The sequence below is a fragment of the Mytilus edulis genome, chromosome 13 (genome assembly GCF_963676685.1).
Source record: "Mytilus edulis chromosome 13, xbMytEdul2.2, whole genome shotgun sequence".
Taxonomy (NCBI): Eukaryota; Metazoa; Mollusca; class Bivalvia; order Mytilida; family Mytilidae; genus Mytilus; species Mytilus edulis.
The window spans coordinates 41,837,235-41,857,684 of record NC_092356.1 but is presented as its reverse complement, the minus strand read 5'-3'; the positions used below and the strand labels follow the sequence as shown (position 1 = coordinate 41,857,684).

Here is a 20,450-nt window from a genome sequence, read left to right as displayed (position 1 = left end):
AACTACAAATAATTACTGAAGATAACAACCAACATTAACCACTTGTTTTTAAGTTCCTGGTCTTGGACTTGCATATAAAAAATATGCAGGGGTTCAACAGTGTTTTTGCACTTTACCCTCCTTAACGTTGAACAGTGGTTAAAAATACCAACACAACAATGGGCAAAAACCCTTATCAAAGAGTAAACTAAGAAATGTTGGGGATAAAAAAATCACTTCAAATGAGAACACCAACTACCTGATTTATACCATAAAAAAATTATAGATAATAATAGAAAATATCAATTAACTTAAAACACTGGTTTATAAAGGTCTGACCTTGGATTTGCATATAAGAATATGGAGGGGTTCAACATGTTATTTAGCAATTTACCCTCCATTAACATTGAAGAGTTGTGTTAAAATAAAACACAACAAAAGAACAAACTTCATGTGAAGCCAGTTAATGATCTATTTTATACTATTTGAACTCTTGATTGTGTAAATTATGTTTTTGTAACATAATTAAGCTCACTAAATTAATCAATAAATAATACATTAATTAAAGAATGTCAATTTAATTTGCACTATTTAGGAAGACATTCAAAAACGGTCACCATAAATTAGATTTGTGAGATTTACTATTGTGATTTCAATTATGCTGCTAAAAATAATGCTTTGAAATCCAAGCTTTGAGTATTCATTATGTGACATATATCCCTTCCCATCTTTATAAATAATGAAAACTACAGGGACAAGAATCTGAATTTGCAGTATTGAATTATAGAGATGAGCATTTAAAGTAAATATGACTTTAAACCATGCTAAGTAATAAAATGACTAGAGTACTGATAATGCAAAACAAATTTAAATATGTTAGTTGTCATTAATAAATGAATAAATGAAAAAACTTTGTTGAGTTTAGACTCCTAGCTGTGATGATATTGTATTGAGTAGAACAGTAACATGTTTCTAAGTATTCAATTTCCAGCTGTAAACGGTTGGGGGTTCTATACATGCACTGCAATTTTCTCCACCAATAAAAACAAAATACCACATTATACATTTAGCTCATTGTGATGAAATCGGGGTTTGACACCAAAAATCATTCAATCATACATATTCCCTGTTCAAAAGTGCAGGTGTTTTTTTTTTCAGCTGACCTGTCTAAGAATGGTCACTGTGAACTATTATCACTTAACATTTTCCCATTGTTTGTAAACATTTTTTTAATCTTGCATCTGAAAACACCAAACCAAATAAAACAAAAAAATGGATAACAAGCATGTTAAGGTGTATTTAACTGGTGTTCTGTCAATAAACCATCAAGAGTGCCATTGAATTTACAACAGGACTGAAATGCAAATATTTGGACTCTTGCTCAATGTATAAATTTACCATGTTTACAAAAATACAGGATAAAATACATAGAATATCAAATTATGTCTCAAATTTAAACAAACAAAATTGTTTTCCTCCTCTACGATTGGGGTCATATTGCATCCACCTTATCTATTCTGTTTGTTCAACAAATATTTTGAACACTTTCATTGGTACTACTAAACAGAATAACTTCATATTGGGTTAACAACTTCATAGGGACCAACTGTAGCTTATGACACCTTCGTGTATAATTGCTAATGCTTTAAATTTATAAATATGTGATTGGGCTTACTGCTTCTGTAACAATTTTTTTCAGAAAGGACTATATATTTGGTCAACTTGGAAGCAATGAGTTGTATGTTTTAAGATTTATTTTCTTTAAATTAGATCATTATGGCACATATTTTCTGTTTCCTCATATTTTGATTTTTTTTTACAGTTTTTAATGACTTCTTGAAAAATAATTTATTCATAATTCCTTAAATAGAGAGACTTAAAACTTCTAGTAGAATTTAAAAAAAGATCGATTCTCGTATTTCCGGAGCTACTGTTTAACTTTCTGTCTACAATAGATAAAATTGTTATAAAATAAATCTCAAAGGAGAATTTAATGGATTAATCAAATATAATTTTCTTTCAAAGTTTAAAAATAAAATCTATATATATAAAAAACAGAATGCAGACGAAAAAAATAAAACCGATTATTGTTGAGATTATCAATGCAACCATAATGATTATCATTAAAATGATTACGACAAGGTGCATTTATTTACCTTAGTTTATCTGGTGTAGTTAAATATATACTTAGATAATTTACATATCAACCTAACAGTTGAGAAGGAAGTATAAAGTGCAGTTAGTCAAAATGGCGATTGCACCGGACAAAACAGATAATTTTGATGATTTATTGACGTGTACCATCTGCTTGGAGACTTTTACAGGTCCAAAATATTTACCATGTCTTCATACCTTCTGCACGGCATGCATAAACAATTACATTTTATCGACTGTAGGGAAGGATAAAACCGATAAATCGTTTAAGTGTCCGATTTGTCGACAGGATGTTTTGATGGAAGACTCGACAGGTAACTCGGATACCTGGGCTGAAAAATTACCAGGTAATCATTTTGTTGCTTCAATGATGGATAGACAAGCAATAAGAAGAAGTGAAAAGATATGCGACTCTTGTAAAGCGAACAATGAATCGAAAAATGCGTCATCTTGGTGTGTTGTATGTGAAGAAGCGTTCTGTGAATCTTGTGAAAATGTCATAAATCGTTTAAGATTTCTGCAAAACATCCGATCGTGTTGCTGAAGGACATTACAACTGACAAAGAACCGTTAAGCATTTCTTCGTTGATATATTGCGAAGAACATCCTGATGAGGTAGTAAAGGCTTACTGTGTTGACCATTCGAAACCATTATGTACATTGTGTGCCACATTATCACATAGGAAATGCGAGGATGTCGTAACAATCGAAAAGGCAGCTTCAGGAATAAAAAAATCGAAAAAAGTAATTGAATTGTCTACAGAACTAAAATCAACCAGCAAACAGCTGTACGATTTGATACAAAGCAGGAAAGATTTTACGACCGATTTCGAAAATGAAACTGAAGCTATTCTCACAAAAGTCAGCACCTTAAAGGATAATATTGTCAAACATTTAAACAAAATTGAAGAACAAGTTAAGGACGAAATAAAATTACTGAAGAAGGAAGCAGGTCTCAAACTTTCCGAAAAGTCAACAGAACTTGAGAGTTTGAAAAATACGGTTGATAACTGGAGTAATATAATTGATACCTGTTTAAAACATGGGTCTGAACGGCAGTGTTTACTCGAATTGAATAAAATTACCGAAAATAAGGTTAAATTTGATGATGTATTTTCTAAAGCGATTAGTGAAATGGCGAATGTTTCCATTCTTCTTGAGACTAATGATATGACAGAGCAATTTGCAGAAAGAGTTGCAGCTATAGGAGTTGTTAAACTAGTTGAAACAAAAGCAAGTTATCCGAAATTATCATTCGGAAAGAACGTAATTTGTTTTTCTGAGAATATAAATGTGATCAAAGTCATTGACTTAACTGGACCGAATGTTTATCTAAGTGGTATTATTTTGAAAGATACATATGTATTTACTCATAGTAATTCATCCAAAGTCTTAAAGTATAATCACAACGGAGACTGTCTAACAAACCTTAAGCTACCAAACCAACCATACGATATAGATCAAATGAATAACACAACCGCTGCTGTTTCAGCAAGTTTTAAGATTTTTTTTTATCATCAACATCCATGATATGACACTGTGCCGTAAAATTGATAACACATATGCAGTTCATGGATTCTGTCATTTCAATGGGGAATTTATTCTTGCATCTGGCAAAACTTTAACCTGGATTAACTCATCAAGTGGTGTCCGAAATGAACAAGTAACAACAAACGGGCACACATATTTTGTCTATGCACAAGGACGCAAAAACTATATTTGTGCAGATGGAGAAAGTACAGTATCCAATGTGGTAAATGATGCAAAAGTCTTTACCTACAAACATGCTAACCTTCTAAATCCTAGAGGTATAGACAAAGATTGTGATGGGAATGTGTATATTTGTGGATATTATTCCAAAAATATACACGTACTGAGTAACAACGGTAAGCTGTTAAGAATTATTCCAGCGGAAAGTATTGGAATACAACAGCCGTGAGTTATACGTTTCAAGAAAAATAGCAATCAGTTCTTTGTAACATGCCAATTAAGTTGCCATGTGTGAAATTGTTTGAACTTTGTTGTACTCTATATTTAAATAAAGTTGTAATGTTGAATATGGTTTTGTTTAATATTTTCTGACAAACAATTAAGCAAGAGATTAAAACATACTACTATACTTGATATCCTCTCTAGGAGTATGTTACATCGTGAAATGAATATTTATAGGGATCAATATATCGTTAATTTAATGGTACTCATTTGGCTTTTCGAATTTGATGATATAAGAAGTGATACCAAGTCCAAGATTTTTTTTATTGAAATCAATTGTGACGAAAAGGAGATGTTTGGTACATGTATACCTAAAAAATAATTAAAAAAAAAAAATTCCTCAAGATAGCGAGAGCTATAAGTATGCAGTTTTATACAGCGGACAAATACAGATAGCATTTAAAATGACTAATGTTACTTCATAACATATATAATCTAATTATATTTTCGAGTTTCGAAATAAATTGACAGAAAGTTGCACAATATTTTGTGCATGCAATTAGAATAGAATATTGATATGCGTGTTCCCGTTAATGCAATATATATCCACTCTCGAGTTGTAAAAAAACCAAAAAAAAACCACCCCAACTTTCAATAGATTATCGGTATGAATGGTGTTTTTTGTCGTGTTTTACATGTAGGTCGTTTTAATTGCATTTGAAATTTTTTTTGCCTTTTGTTCACAGATTTTCTCGTTCCAGCCTTTTAGTTTCTAAATATTTTGTTTTGTATTCTTGTCTTTCATTTTTGCTAATGTGCATTATCTACATTAAATGGTCTATATGCCTTTTTGAGTTTCCTTGTTACATATGTGTTTGTTTATTGTGATTTAGAATAGAACATAACATTGACTGCTATACCCCAATTTTTGACATTTTTACTAATTGTTTCTGTTTGTTTTGTTCACACATCGTTGTCATTATAATTGAATTTCAAGCGACTGTCATACAAGTGAGTGTTTTTTTTAGCTAGCTATAAAACAAGTTTAATCCACCATTTTCTACGTAGGAAATACCTGTACTTATTCAGGAATATGACAGTTGTTATCCTTTCGTTTGATGTGTTTAAGATTCTGATTTTGCCATTTGATTAGTGAACTTCCGTTTTGAATTTTCCTCGGAGTTCTGATTATTGTGATTTAACTTTTTGCTCGAAATGAGCGATCATGAGCTCGAAATATTCCAGCGTGTGCTCCAAATAATCAATCGTGTGCCAAAGTAGTAATTGTGTGCTTAATTTTCATCTAAAATTGAAGTCTGTATGAAGTATTTGTTATAGGAAATACGTAAGTCTAAAAGTGGTGTTAGGCTAATTACTAAAAAAATGAAAACGCCACGTTAATTAAAATCGTAAGCGTTGGAAACGCCTTTTTCCCTTCACCAGGAACACTTAAACCAATTATTTGAAAGCCGATGGTTTTAGGAACCGACGTTGGAATAGCTGTATGATAAAAATACATTAAAAGAAGTCAAATCATACTAAGGTCAACTTTGCCTGAGGGACTTAAAACCTTCGTCTCTTTATAATTTCAAAATTTATAAACGGACAATTTTAGAACGATTTCTTTATAAATCATGTCAATATCGAAGTACTAACTACTGATATGGGGATACCTTCGGGGACTGATAGTCCACCAGTAGAGTATCGAACTTGTGTTGGAAAAAAAACACGTTACAAATTGCATGCGTCCGAAACCATTTTATCGATTTACCTTCATGTGGATTGCTCGATAACTTTTTCCCGTTACATTCGATTTTCAGATTCAACTCTTATGTGAAATAAACCTTGATATATAGCCAAACATAATGAATGACAACGTAAATTTTGTTTAAAGGGACTTGAAAGAATAATCAAAACCATTATTAATGTAAATAAACTCATCATAGATACCAAGATGATTAAAATTGTGTACACCAGACGTACGTTTCGTCTACAAAAGTGTTACCAGTGACGCTCGAATATAAAAAGGTAATTGTAGACAAAAAGTAACACAAAAAAAAAGTACCGAACCGCAAGGAAAATTCAAAACAGATAGTTCCTTCACAAATGGCAAAATTTCGGCAAATTATTCCTCAAAAGGATTTTTGATGGATCATCATATGTTCTAAGATGAAAATAGAATCTTTTTACATACAAGAATTAGAGTGGCATATAACTTGTAAAATCAGTGCTATATTATCTGTTGTTAATCAATAATTGGAATACAAAATTAGTATTTCTCATCAGCAAAATTGCATATTTTTAAATTGTTAGCTATCTACACTCTAAGAAATGCAGCAGAATATATTTATCATTTGTATATAACGATAGAGAAATGAAATTGTAAAAACGGAACGTGTTAAGGTCTTATAGGTGGTTAAGGTAGGAATGACACCAGTACTGCTTCCGGCTCTAATCGTTATATACCAATGTAGCAACCATTTTAATCAAAGAGGCGAATCATTGTCTATTTTCAACATGAAACTCGATTCATATTTAATAACGATAAGTTTACAGCACACACCTGGATAAATGAAGTCAGCTGACATTAATGTTTCTATGCTGTTTAATATTCTGCTATATATTTATAAGTTGAAAAAACGTCCTTATTTTCATTTCAAGCAAAATATACACTGCTTCTAATTTTTTGCGTATTTGGGTCTACTGACCATTTTGGATTCCAACCTGGATCATTTGGTTGTCCATCGTCAAAGTCATATTTTTCAATTCCAACCATTTGTAAAACTTCTTTCGTTTTAGCTACTTCAGGGAGTTCTTCAATTATTTCCAAGTGTGCAAAATTTTTAGTAGCCTCTCTTTCTGAAGTTTTCGGGAAAGTCCAAACTCCTTGTGATGGCCAATGGGCAGTAGCAACCATTTCGTTATAAGCTTTCTTTTTCATTTCAATATCCCGTTCCGTTGCCCAGACTGCAGGTGCCATGCAAACAAAAACAACGAATCGCCATCTGTCTGAATTTGGTCTGCCAACGATAGGCGCTTTGTTGTCATGGATCGTTCTGGAATCCCACAAAACAATACCGCCTTTTGGAACTGGAACTTTCTTAATTTTACAACCTTTAGATAAATACCAATCAAAATGCTCCTTTGTCAGACGATAGAAGTCTTCACCTGCAGCTTCTATAACAGCCTTTGGAAAACTTTCATAGAACTCTTTATGAAACTGTATGGAATTTTCAAGAACTCGAAAGCAATAGTCAGTTTCTGTTGTTTCTTCCAAGTAAACAGCTCCTTGGTACACATGGAGACCTTCTCTCCAGCTACCCTGGTCCATGTGAAACCAATTGGATTTAGGATCACCAAAATCAGTGTTTCCTACAAACGAGAAGCATTACTGGTTCAATTGATGGATATTATTCATATATATTAGAAGTTTTCTTTACTTCCGATCGAAACCTAAAAGAAATACGACAAAATCGTTTCTATTCTTTTAGACGTCGTATTTCCTAAGTGTTGCACTGTTTTAAAATCTGCTGTATACTTACTTCTTTATGTGTTGGGAAATATGGTTATCCCTAGTTCCGTCTGGATTTCAGACGCATTGTGGGTAGGAAATTTGATGGCTTTGCATGATATATGAATACAGTCCCGATCCCTCTTATGATAAATCCAAGAACCATGTCCTCGAACGGATGTTCTCTTTGCATGGGAACATAAATAACAAAATTTTTAAATGACTTTATAAATTTTTTATGTGGGCCAATGTGTTCCTACTAAATGTACCGTTTGGTTTCAAGTGATAGATTCAATCTGTTGACCCTTCTTCTCTTTCACCTAAAATCTTCTACCCACTATAAAAATTTCTGAATAATAAAAAAAAGGTTCCTTATTTGTTTGTACTTTAGTCTTTGATAAGTAATTTTACAAAATCTACATGTATCAATTGTTGTATCTTCGGTATTAAAAAATGCTGAATTTTGTCATTGCATTGCGTAATAATTTGTCCTGTTTCCAGATTCTAATTCACTCATATTTTCATATTTTGGTCACATCGATTGAGAATGAGAATGCGTTAAAATTTTAAATACATGCACATGATTTTTGCATAAAACTTCTGAACTTATTTATTCTTTTTATTGAGTCAAAATTCATTTCTCTTATTCTATAATCAGTTTATTGTTCATACCTAATTCAGGAGGTTCACCAATTGCAATACCGTCCATACTGGTCAACAATTTATCAGTTTTCCATATGGAAGCAAATACAGGTTTCGTTGCAAGTCTGACATTCCACGTGGGTTCACAGTGTGACAATCTATATTGTTGCATCAATGATCTATCCCAGTAAGGCCTCTCATCTCCAAATCTTTCAACCCAAGCCTTGTAAACTGATATATACTTTTCGCATTCTTTGTCGGTCAAAACATTCGGGATGACACTGTATCCTTTTGTTTCTAATTCTCTTACTACCCGTGCTCTGAAAATAATGAGTGTACAGTTTTGTTCAATGCTTAAAGATCTCCCATAAAAATAAGACACGTGGTTTAAAGCTTGGTTTGGAAGTTGTGTTGTATCTGTATAGTACTTATCACAAACGGATAATCACATGTAACTGTATGTTGATTTTGTTTAAAGAGTAACGACATTGAGGCACAATCCATTTAAACTTCTTTTTATCCTTGAAATTACCCGTACGATATATACTGATTGATATTCTAATCTTCGAAAAATGGTATATTGTAGATATCAATTGAAATTGGTTTTGAACTATCTTTCAGTGACTGTGAGTACTTATATATATATCGATATTTTGCTACTTTTACATTTTTTTCTAGGTTCTGGAAAGTCTAAAGTAACAAGTCTTCCGAGGATATTTATTCGCTATCATAACTTTAAAATTATTTTAAAAAGATGGGGAATCTCATTAGTGTGTAGAACAATATGGAAAAAATTAAATAAATTGTACAAATTTACCCATGAGTTGACAAGGGTATATATATGGTCCGTCTTTGACTTCGACAGTCCAGTAGTAAAATCCTGGACAAAGGGATATAAAGCCTTCTTTTAACAAAATGCCTCTACATCATCTTGACGTTTGTATATTTAAGGTATACACATAAATCTGTATAACCTTTAAAAACCATTAAAAGTATGTCAATGCATATACACACCTGTCCATTGTTGCAGATGAAATCAATGTGACCTTTGTCAATCAAATTGTGCAAATTCCAAATCTTCCTTCCACAAAATAATACTTCTTCAACCTCACAAATTACAAACCAAAAAGTTTGTGTATTTTAGGTACAACTACAATCTTTTTAACATATAAAAACAACATTAAAAGTATTTTAATGCACATACACACCTATCCATTATTTTGGATGAAATCAACGTGACCTTAACTACTAAAATCTCACTTTAAGTCGATTACTATAAAGTGATGCTTACAATATACTCATAATGTTTACAAAAATAAATCCGATTATATTCACAAGCTGTCACATCACTTTACGGCACTAGTTTGTTGCTGTCAATCTATGTTTAATGATACTCGTTTGATTAAGCTTTAATCGTTAACGTCCTTAAATTTACAATATTCTAGAAACAGGTCTAAACGAAAGATGGATAATTTTATTTAGTCGATGTCATATTGTTTATAACTAAGTCTTGATTTCGTCTTTTGCATACTATTTTGACCGATGGAACGCAACTTTTGACGTATAATGTCTATATATTTTGCTCACACATTGTTGTCAATATGTTAGAATTTCAAGCGACTGTCATCCATGGAAGAGTTTTAGCTAGCTATAAAAGTAAACTAATTGCATCATTTTCTGCTTTTTTGACTTTTTGTCTACAATTACCTTTTTATATTCGAGCCACTGATAACACTTTTGTAAACGAAACGTACGTCAAGTGTACACAATTTTAATCATATTTGTATCTATGATGAGTTTATTTAAACTAATAATGGTTTTGATTATTCTTTCAAGTCCCTTTGAACAAAATTCACGTTGTCATTCATAATGTTTGTCTATAAGTTAAGGTTTATTTCACATAAAAGTTGAATCTGAAAATCGAATGTAACGGGAAAAAGTTATCGAGCAATCCAGATGAAGGTAAATCGATAAAATGGTTTCGGACGCATGCAATTTGTAACGTGTTTTATTTCCCAACACAAGTTCGATACTCTGCTGGTGGACTATCATTCCCCGAAGTTATCCCCATATCAGTATCTTCGGTACTGACATGATTTATAAAAAAAAAAAGTTTTAAAATTGTCCGTTTATAAATTTTGAAATTATAAAGAAACTAAGGTTTCAACTCCCTCAGGCAAAGTTGACCTTAGTAGGATTTAACTTTTTTTAATGTATTTTTGTCCTACAGCTATTCCAACGTCGGTTCCTAAAACCATCGGCTTTCAAATATTCGGTTTCAGTGTTCCTTATACAGGGAAAAAAGCGCTTCGAACGCATACAATTAATTAACGTGGTGTTTTCATTTTTTTAGTAATTAGCCTAACAGCACTTTTAGACTTACATATTTCCTATAACAAATACTTCATACAAACTTCAATTTTAGATGAAAATTAAGCACACAATTAGTATTTTGACACACGATTAAATATTTGGAGCACACGCTGGAATACTTCGAGCTCATGATCGCTCATTTCGAGCAAAAAGTTAAATCACAATAATCAGAACTCAGAGGAAAATTCAAAACGGAAGTTCACTAATCAAATGGCAAAATCAGAATCTCAAACACATCAAACGAAAGGATAACAACTGTCATATTCCTGAATAAGTGCAGGTATTTCCTACGTAGAAAATGGTGGATTAAACATGTTTTATAGCTAGCTAAAAAAACACTCACTTGTATGACAGTCGCTTGAAATTCAATTATAATGACAACGATGTGTGAACAAAACAAACAGAAACAATTGGTAAAAATGTCAAAAATTGGAGTATAGCAGTCAACATTATGTTCTATTCTAAATCACAATGAACAAACACATATGTAACAAGGAAACTCAAAAAGGCATATAGACCATTTAATGAAGATAATGCACATTAACAAAAATGAAAGACAAGAATAAAGAATACAATAATCTTGTATTACCATAGCACAATAACACAATGACGGGATTTATAAATACAGAGCCACGTCACGTTGAATATATATCAACAAGGTCTTGATATCTTCTGATGAACTTTTTAAAGGAAAAAAGACGAGACGTTTTTTTGACATACCCCTGTTTCGTCAACTTTCTGCTCAGACTCTGGTGATGTTTTACAAAGAAAATTAATGAATATTTCTAGCATGCTATTTAATGTTTTAAGCATACTATTTGTCATTCGTGTGTTGTGTTTATACATTTGATTTTGCCAATTGAAAAGGGAATTTCAGTTTTTCAGTTCGGTATTTTTGTTCTTTTACTTTAACCTATCATATAAAACATATAACTTGTATATAAAACATTCACCTATCACCTGAAACATATACCTTTTGTATAAATATAAATATATAAAAAAAAAAATTTTGCAATCTTTTTAATGATTTTATGAAACCAAGTCATTCAAGTACTTTCTTAAATTATGTGACCTGGTCATATAACTTATAACTAAATCGTCTTTCAATATGATAGAAAACATTTGCGACTACAACAGAAAATATTTTGAGGATACAGCACTTCGCATATACTGAAGATTTAAACAAACAATGACAATGAATACATTATGTCATAATTATGCATATATATGCAAACATAGAGTATACGAGATACCTGTTTACATTGTACTAGATAATTACCATAAAAGCCATTGAACTGCATGCACTGAACATGATTAGCTTGAAATAATACTTTAAAAAAAAAAATATTTGCTGAGTATTGGATATAAATGTTTTCACGAGAATAGAATAGTGTGGATTAGAACGAATAAATATGTTATTGATTGGTACCATGATTAATTATCATATTTTCATTAACTCATATCTTAAAACAGTCAACATAGTTCTCTACAACAGCTTGGGTTCTTCTAAAAATAATCAAATTGTGAATATTTTAATTGACTAGAAAAAAAAGAGGACTCTTTTAAATGTAATCATAAAAAGAAGGTTAATATAAAAAAGAAAATGTGGTATGATTGCCAATGAGACAACTATCCACAAAAGACCAAAATGACACAGACATTAACAACTATAGGTCATCGTACGGCCTTCAACACAAAACAAAGCCCATACCGCATAGTCAGCTATAAAAGTCCCCGATAAGACAATGCAAAACAATTTAAACGAGAAAACTAACGGCCTTATTTATGTAAAAAAATGAACGAAAAACAAATATGTAACACACAAACAAACGACAACCACTGAATTACAGGCTGCTGACTTGGGACAGGCACATACATAAATAATGTGGCGGGGTTAAACATGTAAGCGGGATCCCAACCCTCCCCCTAACCTGGGATAGTGTTAAACATTGAAACTGATTAAATGTGATAACTGTCAGCTTATATTATGAAGATAGAAAAAAGACATTAAAAGGAAGATAAAATAAACTCAACATTGAACGAGTGCCTAAAGTTAATAACTTAAAAACAAAATCGTCACTTGGTAAGTATTACTTGAATAAATCAAAGGTTGGTGTTGCCAGCGTGGAGCAGCAAAATATAAAGAGTTGATTACTCAGGTTACTTCGTAATAAATATAAAACCCGGTCTGATTGTATATTTTCGTGAACACGATATTGGTATGTGATTTGGTCGATCACATACCGAGTGTCAATACACATTACATATCTTAAAACATTAACAAGTTCTCGAAAAACTAGGCGGTAACGAAATGAAAACTTTGTAGTGGTGTTTTTGTTATTCCTGTCTATATAGTACCAACATGCCTAATACCAAAGAACAAAGATATGAATAATAACGTGTTACCAACAATGTGGAAAACCCATATCATACAATCTATCGAATGGTAGTTAAAACGACACTGTTCAAGAGTGACAGCCAAAGACTATAAATAAAGAAAAATAAATTGCAGATAGCAACCAATACAGGCACATAGTTTGTGAGCGTTTACGCATATTTGTGTGCGCTCAACCTTCCTCGTGCAGTGCTATAAAACACGAACCCAACAACAGAACAACCTTGATATATAGCGTCTTTAGAAAACATTCTATTCAAATCAAACTTTGATCTGTTTCTTCAACATTGATATAACTAATTATTTTCCACAATTTAAGAACGTCATTTGTTTATGCTCGGTCTAAGAAAACCAAAAAAATCACCATCAATTAAATAAAGATTGTTAAATAATAACCACACATTTAAGGAAATGAGGCAAACAACCTATCACAATTTTTTTAAGGAAATGAGGCAAACAACCTATCACAATTTTTTAAAGGAAATGAGGCAAACAACCTATCCCATTTTTTTTTAAATAGAATGGAACAAAATGACATAATATCAAGTCAACTTGACAGTAAATTAGTTGTGTACTCAAGCATTTTTCAGGTCAGCTATTGTCTGTATTCTGATACTTTGAATGTTAGCAATTTCGGATGAGACTATTTAAAGAAAGGAATTTTCAAGAAATGATTTTTTTATTGTTTTAGTGCTACTTATATGATACTTGTTGCTTTCTATCTGCGATACATGGATTTATTCTCGAAATCAAGTCTCGAATAGGAATTATTATGAACAAATCAACATTTTTATTGGGGATCTAGAAGATCGCATCCATTCGATTTTGCCATAAAAACCCTTGTCTTGGCTCTGCTTTATTGACAATATCGACATAAAATGGAACGATACTGCGAAAAAAAATTAAAATGTTTTAGATCATTATGACAATTTCCCACATTCTATAAAATTTGAAAATAGCTTTATAATTTAACATTTGCGCCATGATATATGTATTAATACTAAGTCAGATCATTAAATCAAAGATGGCATATTTTGAAATTGATATGAATTACCTCAAAGGATCTTTGCATCAGAAATAAACCCATTTATTTTAAAACCAGTTGTTGGCATGATACGGGTTATTTTCTTCTCATATATATTTTATGGTGGTATAAAACTAAACCCATAACTGTAGGGAATGTTCCTAACTTCCATATGTTGAAGACATATCCTTTCAATCAGTTGAATTGAGGTACGAGCCTAATATGCCAGTAACTACTACTAATATTTTGTCTTAGTTTTTCTACATTGAATAGAGTGTCATACATGTAGAGGCATAGGGGAATGTTGAAATCTAACAAAACATGTGAAACCCCGCTGCATTTTTGTGCTGGTCGCAAGTCGGGCGTTTTTTGAATTTTGTAGTCTTGTATATTTTTTTTTGGTTCATTTATGTGTTTCGGAGGTAAGTTTGACGTTCATTTTCACTGAACTAGTAAACATTTCCGTATAAGGGCCAGTTGAAGGCCAGATCCAGGTGTGGGATTTTCTTGCTGTGTTGAAGACCATTGGTGTACTTGGACGGTTTCCTGCTCTTTAATCTGGTGGCTGTATCTGTGACACATCCGCCATTTCCATTTTTAATTTAATCATCACATATACTCTACGTTAATGAATTTTTCTTCTCCTGCTTTGATAAATACCTATCACAGCAACATTTTTCTTTTTTATTATCATATATATTTTCGCTGAAATATCAGTATCTTCAGCATACAACAATAAATAAAGATTGAGCAGTCTCATGTTATAAGATTGACAAACCAGTTTTATTAATTTGCTTTCAAATTAACATTCATACAAAGCATTTTCAAAAAGGTGACTAGGACTTTTCTTGCATAAGACTGTTAAAAAAACTTTTCCTATCTTAGGGCCTACATTTTGCATTAGTTTTATTTCATAACTTTGAGTCCAAATTTATTTATGCCTTCAGATTTTTATTCACTTCTTATTTTTTTTCTCTCACCTTTTTGTGGGAAACTTGGCATGAGGACGAATATGGAATTGTTATACACGTGCCTCAATAATACAATGTGGTAGAGTTAATCCCTATTAAGTAAATGCATGAGTGACGCACAACCCTTTTTTATATCTTCTTTACATTGAGTGAACATTCAAATATCATAATTCTTATTTTGAAATAAGTACATGGTTAATATTTGTTCTTACCTAATTCGGGGGGTTCACCAATGGAATTACCATCCATACTGGTCAATAATTTATCAGTTTTCTATATTGAGGCAAAAACAGGTTTCGCGGCAAGCCATATATTCCACGTGGGTTCACAGTGTGACAACCTATATTGTTTCATCAATGATCTATCCCAGTAAGGCTTCTCATCTCCAAATCTATCCAATCATGCCTTGTAAATTGATATATACTTTTCGCATTCATTTTCAGACAGAACATTCGGGATAACACTGTATCTTTTTGTTTCTAATTCCTCAAAAATACGTTCTCTGAAAAATAGTGTGTATAAAGCTTTGTTCAATATTTAAAAATGAACTTGCTTAAAAATATTTTTTAGTCAATTTCTTTATGTTAAGTTTGAAAGTTGTAGTATGGCGTACCTGTATAGATCGTATCACACACCAAATGTAAAGGTGGTATTGAATTATAGCTAATAAATTTAGATAAGATCTACATCTTTGATTATGTCTCAGTTTAGTGGAAATATGAAAATATCAAGTACATCCGTTTGAAAGCTTATTCCACCAGACAAGTTTATTAAGTCTGAGTATAGAGGTACAACACAGATTACAAGCCGCAACACATTTTATCAAGAGCCGTTCCTCATGTCTAAGTATTTTGTAAACTTTTAAACATCGTATGCTGCATCTGTTTTGCATTTGTTTTAATCACAGAACTACATTAAAAGTATTTACCTGTCCATTGTCGTGAATAATATTTACGTAATAGTATTACCTGAAATTTCACTTTGAGTAATTAACTATGATGTAATGTGTGCAATTTCCGCCGCATTTTTGCGCCTGTCCCAAATCAGGAGCCTCTGGCCTTTGTTAGTCTTGTATTATTTTAATTTTATTTTCTTGTGTACAATTTGGAAATTAGTATGGCGTTCATTATCACTGGACTAGTATATATTTGTTTAGGGGCCAGCTGAAGGACGCCTCCGGGTGCGGGAATTTCTCGCTACATTGAAGACCTGTTGGTGACCCGCTGCTGTTGTTTTTTAGTTGGTCGGGTTGTTGTCTCTTTGACACATTCCCCATTTCCATTCTCAACTTTAATTTGACATACGATGTACAAGCCTATCTATAATTATAATTACACGCTGTCACTAATTTGTTGCTGCCAATCGTCCGTGTATATTTACGCCAAAGATTTGTACTTTTAAAATGGAAAGTAGATTTTGCAAAACGTGTGCAACTTTTAAAGTTGATTGGTTGCGAAAATGTAACAATCTTTTGAAGTCACTTTATAAAAACCGTTTTCTTAAGGAGATTTGAAATTTGTACTTTTCATGAGATCACATATTTTAATTTCACGAGGATATTAAAAAAAAATAAGCAAAAAGATTTATCAACAGTTTAATACTTTAAAGACTTCAAAAGATTTTTATTACATTTTTCAAACAAATTAACTTTAAAATTGGTGAAGCATTTTGCAAAATCTATTTCATCTGTTAAAGTTGCCATACATGATTAGGAATCTTTAAAACCATGACATAATTAGGTATCTTTAAAACCATGACATGATTAGGTATCTTTAAAACCATGACTTGATTAGGTATCTTTAAAATCATGACGTCTCCGTAAGCTACATACAGGAAATTTCTGTGTCTAGTCTTCCAGTGTTGTTTGATGTGCTTCAGTTTTTGATTTTGCCGTTAAGTAAGGGACTTGTTTAGAGATTGTCCGTTTCAAATTTTCCTTGGAGTTCAGTTATTTTGTTTTTCAAGGATACATAAAACTGAAAAGTAGTATTTGATATCTCGAGCAAACAATTTAACATTTCGAGTTCACGATTTAACATTCCGTGCACAGGTTTAAAATGTTGAGAACACAAATGAAATTTTCGTGCACACGATTTAACATTTCGTAGGTATACACATCGTTGTCAGATGTGATAAGTTGGGAAAATACACACTAATAAGATTTAACATGAATCTCGATTTTAGAGTCAATAACTGAATGTTAGAATAATTTAGGTAAACTAACACGAGGGATACTAAGTTACAAGCTGTAAACTTAGTAAATTGTTACAGCAAATATGCAATAAAGATATTGTGACGTTAAAAAAAGGAATAATTGCTAATATATTTTATTTATCCCAAGCAAATTCATCGATCCAGTAAATGATTCACCTATATACCTATATAAATATCTGCCTTTTCATTAAATATTTTTTAATATATGTAAATAAATAACTAATACCTATTTTTTTTTGTCTCAATACAGTAAAATATAATGCTGACTAGAGCCGAAAAGCTTTTTATCATATCGCACATTAAACTGATGTTTTAAACATACAGTGAAAATTGAAAAAAACCACATTAATTATGCATGTACATGTAACATATTTGTCTCGGTAGACCTGTTAAAGTTGTACTAGCTATTGACAAGGACAATGACATTCACTGAATATTTTCTCTTTTAAAGAATCTGAAATTATTTATGAAAAAAAGCTGCGAAACTAATACTTTTACCCAAAAAATGCTTAAATTTGTACATATGTTGTGAATATTTGATGCACATATTTTCACAAATAATAACAAAAGATATGAATTAGAAATGTTCAAAATGTCAATGCTTACACCACTAAGTCAATGCCACTGCTGGTGGATGTTTTGTCCCCGAGGGTATCACCAGCTCAATGGTCAACACTTCGGTGTTGACATGCGAAGCGTTGACATGAATATCAATCATGTGGTCACTTTTATAAATTTCCTGTTTACATAACTATGAATTTTTCCAAAAAAACTACGGATTTTCTTATCCCAGGCATAGATTACCTTAACCGTATTTGACACACAACTTTTGGGAATTTTTGATTCTCAATGCTCTTCAACTTTGTACTTGTTTGGCTTTATAAATATTTTGATATGAGCGTCAGTAAGGAGTCTTATGTAGACGAAACGCGCGTCTGCCGTACTAAATTATAATCCTCGTACCTTTGATAACTATTTACACCACTGAGTCGATGCCACTGTCGTTGGACGTTTCGTCCCCGAGGGTATCACCAGCCCAGTAGTTAATACTTCGGTGGTGACATTAATATCAATAAAGTGGTCATTTTTATAAATTTCCTGTTTACAAAACTTAAAATTTTTCGAAAAACTAAGGATTTCTTTTATCCCAGGTATAGATTACCTTAGCCGTATTTGGGTAACTTTTTGGAGATTTGGATCCTCAATGCTCTTCAACTTCTTACTTGTTTGATATGAGCTTCACTGATGAGTCTTATGTAGACGAAACGCGCGTCAGTGTACTAAATTATAATCATGATACCTTTGATAACTAATTAGTACCATGATTTATTATTAAATAAGAATTTACTTATAATTTGACGACGACAGTTTCTATACAAACGCATAAGCAATTCCATAGAGGATTAAAAGCATTTGTACCAAATAAATGTCTGTTAACTTAGTAAAATAAAATAGACTACAAAAAAGTAAAATCACAAAAATACTGAACTTAGAGGAAGATCAATTGGGAAAGTCCATAATCACATGGCAAAATCAAATAACAAAACGCATCAAAAACGAATGGACAAGAACTGTCATATTCCTGACTTGGTACAGGCATTTTCAAATGTAGAAAATGGTGGATTAAACCTGGTTCTATAGCGCTAACCCTCTCACTTTGATGACAGTCTCATCAATTTCCGATATTTTTACATTGATGCGTTAAATAAACAGACACAATAAATAAAATAGTCAAAATATGGGTACATCAGTCATCATCGTTTAACAATTTTAAAAGGAGCAATTTAACAGAACACAAAAACATCTACTATCTACGAACACATTTATTGATTTGAGTGTCTGACGTCAGAACATTTTATACGTCACATACATTTGTCGTTCAATGTGCGTACAAACAATTTTAAAATTTAAAATAATTTAAAAGTTATTAGTCGAAGGAAGCAGACAACACACGAAGCTTAAAGAAAAAGGTGTCGGGTAATAGGACGACCCTCCTAAAAAAATTTGGGATGTAGTTCAGGGACTGTAGGATTCATAGTCGTGTTCATAAAGAGTAACTAATGTTTTGTTTTTTATGCTTAAAGTTAAAACAGTTCCAGGTATACTATATACCTGCTTTTCATTGTCAAGTTAACTCTAGTGGATAGCTGTCGCACTGCAATCATACTACATTTTAATATAGATTACACCGTTTGTTTGAATTGATTTAAACTAGTCATTTTGTGGGCTTTATAGCTTGGTGCTCGTTTAGCGAAGGCTCTGTGTTAAATACCGTACTTTGACCTATAATTTTTAACCTATTATACATTGTGACTCTGATAGAGAGATGTCTTATTGGCACTCATACCACATCCTCTTATTTATATACATGTCCTTATGTTTTAATGTTATATGTATTGCTCTAACATAGAGAGAGAAAAATATGGTCAAAACAGTGCTTCGTAATCACTTTTTCAACATTAACCTGCCATGTCATGCAATTAGATTGCAACCTAACTTTTTCTTCTTCTGGTTGCACCATAATAATTATCTTACAATTAAAAACTAAAAGATTGCTTTCATACAACATGACTGATTCAGCTTGTCAATAAATTCATTTACTTATTCAAGGTCAAGGTATTCAACAATTTTCTGAAATAAACTTGACTTATAACGCTTTATTTTTCAAGTTGGTACGATATATAAATTGTATAAATAAGTCAGAAATACACAGTTTTGATTTTGTCATTTGCTTAAAGACTCTCCGTTTAGAAATTGCCATGGGGTTCGGTATTTTTTGTTATTTTACTTGTTTGTGTTGTTATCATAAACCACTGAGTATTATGTTGTGACCATGATTCAGATCAATGGCCAATGTTAGTGTGTTTTCCTCAGTTTTATTTTGTAACCCGGATTTGTTTTCCTACAATCGATTTATGACTTTCGAACAGCGGTATACTTCTGTTGCCTTTATTTACTAAATGTTATCCCAAAAGATACCTCGATGAAGACAGTTAACTTGAAAACCTGAACCAATTCTGGTTTAGAACATTAATTTATTATTCATAAGTTCATGACCGCATTTACAGTTGATGTTTATGAGTGTCTATTGCCTGAAATGACATTCGTTTGATGTGTTTGAGCTGTTGTTTTAACCTTTTTCTGTGGGACTTTCAGTTTTCAATTGTCCTTGGAGTTCGGTATTTTTGTCATTTTAGTTTTTATTCATTTTTATCTAAATACGAATCAGGAAAAAGGATGTTTATCATTTTTTTT

The 20,450-nt window shown here is 31.8% G+C and overlaps 2 protein-coding genes across 3 annotated transcripts in view; one reads left to right on the top strand and one right to left on the bottom strand.

Annotated features, from left to right (window-relative positions):
• Positions 1–2,628: 2,628 nt before the first annotated feature.
• LOC139500331 (uncharacterized) lies at positions 2,629–4,189 on the top strand (the record flags this gene model as incomplete). Its single annotated transcript, XM_071289072.1, has 1 exon — positions 2,629–4,189. A coding segment is annotated over one exon (1,035 nt), but the record flags the coding sequence as incomplete, so codon positions are not given.
• Positions 4,190–6,330: 2,141 nt separating this feature from the next.
• LOC139500830 (uncharacterized) overlaps positions 6,331–20,450 on the bottom strand; it is a 32,430-nt gene continuing 18,310 nt past the window's right edge. The window contains exons 1-3 of one of the 2 annotated variants that reach the window (XM_071289704.1): positions 9,233–9,325; positions 8,249–8,538; positions 6,331–7,437 (exon numbers count right to left, since the gene is read on the bottom strand). In XM_071289704.1, the coding sequence (XP_071145805.1) occupies positions 6,722–7,437; positions 8,249–8,538; positions 9,233–9,240 (1,014 nt within the window). In that variant the 5' untranslated portion in view covers positions 9,241–9,325 and the 3' untranslated portion in view covers positions 6,331–6,721. Of the gene's footprint in view, positions 7,438–8,248; positions 8,539–9,232; positions 9,326–20,450 lie in introns of those variants that run through there. The other variant, XM_071289705.1, reaches the window with a different exon arrangement.